The following is a 2,851-nucleotide window of genomic DNA, read 5'->3' on the forward strand; positions in this document are numbered from 1 at the left end:
GGATCAAATTGATCCGGATCAATAGGGGTAAAAAAGTCATAATTTTATTATTGAAAATGTGTTTTATCTTAAATGCCCCTAATAAATGTTTATAATTTTAAAAATACAACCTTTAATATTATGAATATAAATTTAATGTCTTTTCATTTTTCTAAGTCATTAATTAAATTCATGAACTTAAAATTAAAAGGTTTAGTCTCCTTAAATTTATGCACTTAAATAAATTTATGAAGTACATACGTATTAATTCAATTCTATTGTATTTACTTTGATATCTATATTTTTACACATTCAATCAAAAATAATCAACTATATATATATATATATATATATATATATAAGTAAATAATTAGAGTCAAACAAACACGTTTCTACTGCTTCTCAACATTTTTGAATTAAGTAAATAATTAGTTTGGTAAGTATAAATATTTTTTTTAATATCTTTTATGTTTTGTTTGACATTTTGTTTTTGTAACATTTTTTTAAAACACCCCAATCACTATAAAACACATTTCAATTTATTAATTAAAATACTTATAAATTATTAATATGATATCGAATATTATTTATAAAATAAAATTCTTTACATAAATCATTATGAGTTATGTATTTATCAAGTATTGTGTACTTTTCAACACCATCTTGATTTTATCATTTTCATGAGATCGTAATAATTCGAAACACAACCAACAATATAAAATGTCATAAAATGTAATATAATTTATATTGTAATTTAGTATTATATATATATATATATATATACACATAGAGTAAATATATAAAACTGTCCACTTTCATATTGTAAAGATAAAAAATGTCCACTAAGATAAAAATAATAAAAACTGTCCACTTTATGGTTGAAATGACGGAAATGCCCCTCAGCCTAATAGCTCATTTCATCTCCTCCCCCCTCTCTCTGTTCGCCTCCTCCGCGCACACTTCCCACGCCAGCTTCCCCATCATCGCCGTCGCCGTCATCGGCATTCTCGCCACCGCGATCCTCCTCGTCAGCTACTACATATTCGTCATCAAATGCTGCCTCAACTGGCACCGCATCGACCTGCTACGCCGCTTCTCCTTCTCGCGGCGGCGCGCGGCGGAGAAACACCTGCTTCTCCTGCTGCTGCCTATTTCCCGCCGCTCGAGAACCGCGGCCTCAACGAGGCCGCCATCAGAGCCATCCCGATCTTCAAGTTCGGGAGCGAAGCCTCCTCCTCCGACGACGACGCCGCGAAATCTCAATCTCAATCTTGCGATTGCGCGGTTTGCTTGAACGAATTCCAGCGGGGAGAGAAGCTGCGCATGATTCCGAATTGCAGCCACATCTTCCACATCGATTGACAGACTGCTAAATTAATTCCGAATCAGTAGTTGCCGCGCCGTCGATCGACCGCCTGAAACCCTATCGCCGCCGCCTGAAACCCTAATTTCTGAGGAGGAGACGCCGCAAATCTGGCTCTCTCTCTTTCTCATGCTCGATCTCCGGTAGCCCCTCCACGCAGATCTGGCTCTCTCTCTCTCTCTCTCACTCTCTCTCTCTCTCTCTCTCTCTCTCTTTCAGATCTAAGATCCGGTAGCCCCTCCACGCAGCTACAGAGTTGGTCCGCCACCGGGTCACGCCGCCCTCCACTACCTTCGCCTGGTTCTGCCCCCACGAGCAGAGCTCTGATACAAGCTTCAATAGAATTGGTGATTTGATTCAATTCAGGCGGATTCATGGCGATCGTGACAATGTTAATCTGAGTTTTCTTTGTTGATTGCCAGCGATGAAATTGGGCGTAGCTCGACTGCGTATACCAAAATCTCTACTAATTAATTACTACACCTCAAAATGGAGGTAATTGATGGTGATGCAGTTCTACTAATTAATTATTATTGTAATTTATGTTTAGACATGATTTGTCACCCAATTCAGTGAAAATTTTGGGAAGACTCTGTGTTTTGTTGTATTTTGATTGTTGATTTAGAGGAATTGATGTATTTTTATGGTAGATTGAGTTGTTGTATTTTGGTGTTGTACAACAATTTGATTGAGCTGTATAATTATTTTTTTAATGTTCTTAAATTCACAACCCAATTTATGAATTCACAGAAGCTTAATGTTTTTGAATTCACGACCACATCTATGAATTCACAACTTAATATTCTTGAATTCACAACCAGATCTATTAATTCACAACTAAAACTCGAATTCACAATCAAAATAAATTACAGTTTTAATTGTGAATTCAAACTTTAAAAACTCAAATTTACAACTACTTAAATTCACAACCAAAATAAATTCTAGTTGTGAATTAAATTCAGGTTGTGAATTCGACTGATTGTGAATTCACAACCAACATAAATATGGTTGTGAATTAGATTTTGGTTGTGAATTCGTTTGTTGTGAATTCACAACCAAAAAATTCTAGTTGTGAATTAAATTTTGGTTGTGAATTCGACTGATTGTGAATTAAATTTTGGCTGTGAATTCGACTAGTTGTGAATTCACAAACAAAAAATTCTGGTTATGAATTCGACTGGTTGTGAATTCTCAATTCACAACTAGTGTAAATTCACAACCACAAAATTTTGGTTGTGAATTCACACGGGTTGTGAATTGCGAGATTTTTTAAAGGGGTGATGTAAAGTGGACATTTTTTTAATTTTTAATGTGAAGGGTATTTTGGTAACAGTGGACATTTTTTAAGTTTTTTTATCTTAGTGGACATTTTTTATCTTTACAATATGAAAGTGGTCATTTTAAAAATCCACTCTATATACATATATCACATACTAAATTAAATTTGAATATTTACTTTAAGTAAAGCATTTTTAATATGACAAAATTTGTGTGAGATTGAGCGTATTT

The 2,851-nt window shown here is 34.5% G+C and overlaps 1 protein-coding gene across 1 annotated transcript; it reads left to right on the forward strand.

Annotated features, from left to right (window-relative positions):
• Positions 1 to 862: 862 nt before the first annotated feature.
• LOC131009609 (RING-H2 finger protein ATL16-like) lies at positions 863 to 1,556 on the forward strand. Its single transcript, XM_057937023.1, is given in 2 exon segments — positions 863 to 1,102; positions 1,105 to 1,556. Coding segments are annotated over 2 exon segments (477 nt in total). The 3' UTR covers positions 1,342 to 1,556.
• The last annotated feature ends 1,295 nt before the right edge of the window (positions 1,557 to 2,851 follow it).

Source organism: Salvia miltiorrhiza, chromosome 2 (assembly GCF_028751815.1).
Source record: "Salvia miltiorrhiza cultivar Shanhuang (shh) chromosome 2, IMPLAD_Smil_shh, whole genome shotgun sequence".
Lineage (NCBI taxonomy): Eukaryota > Viridiplantae > Streptophyta > Magnoliopsida > Lamiales > Lamiaceae > Salvia > Salvia miltiorrhiza.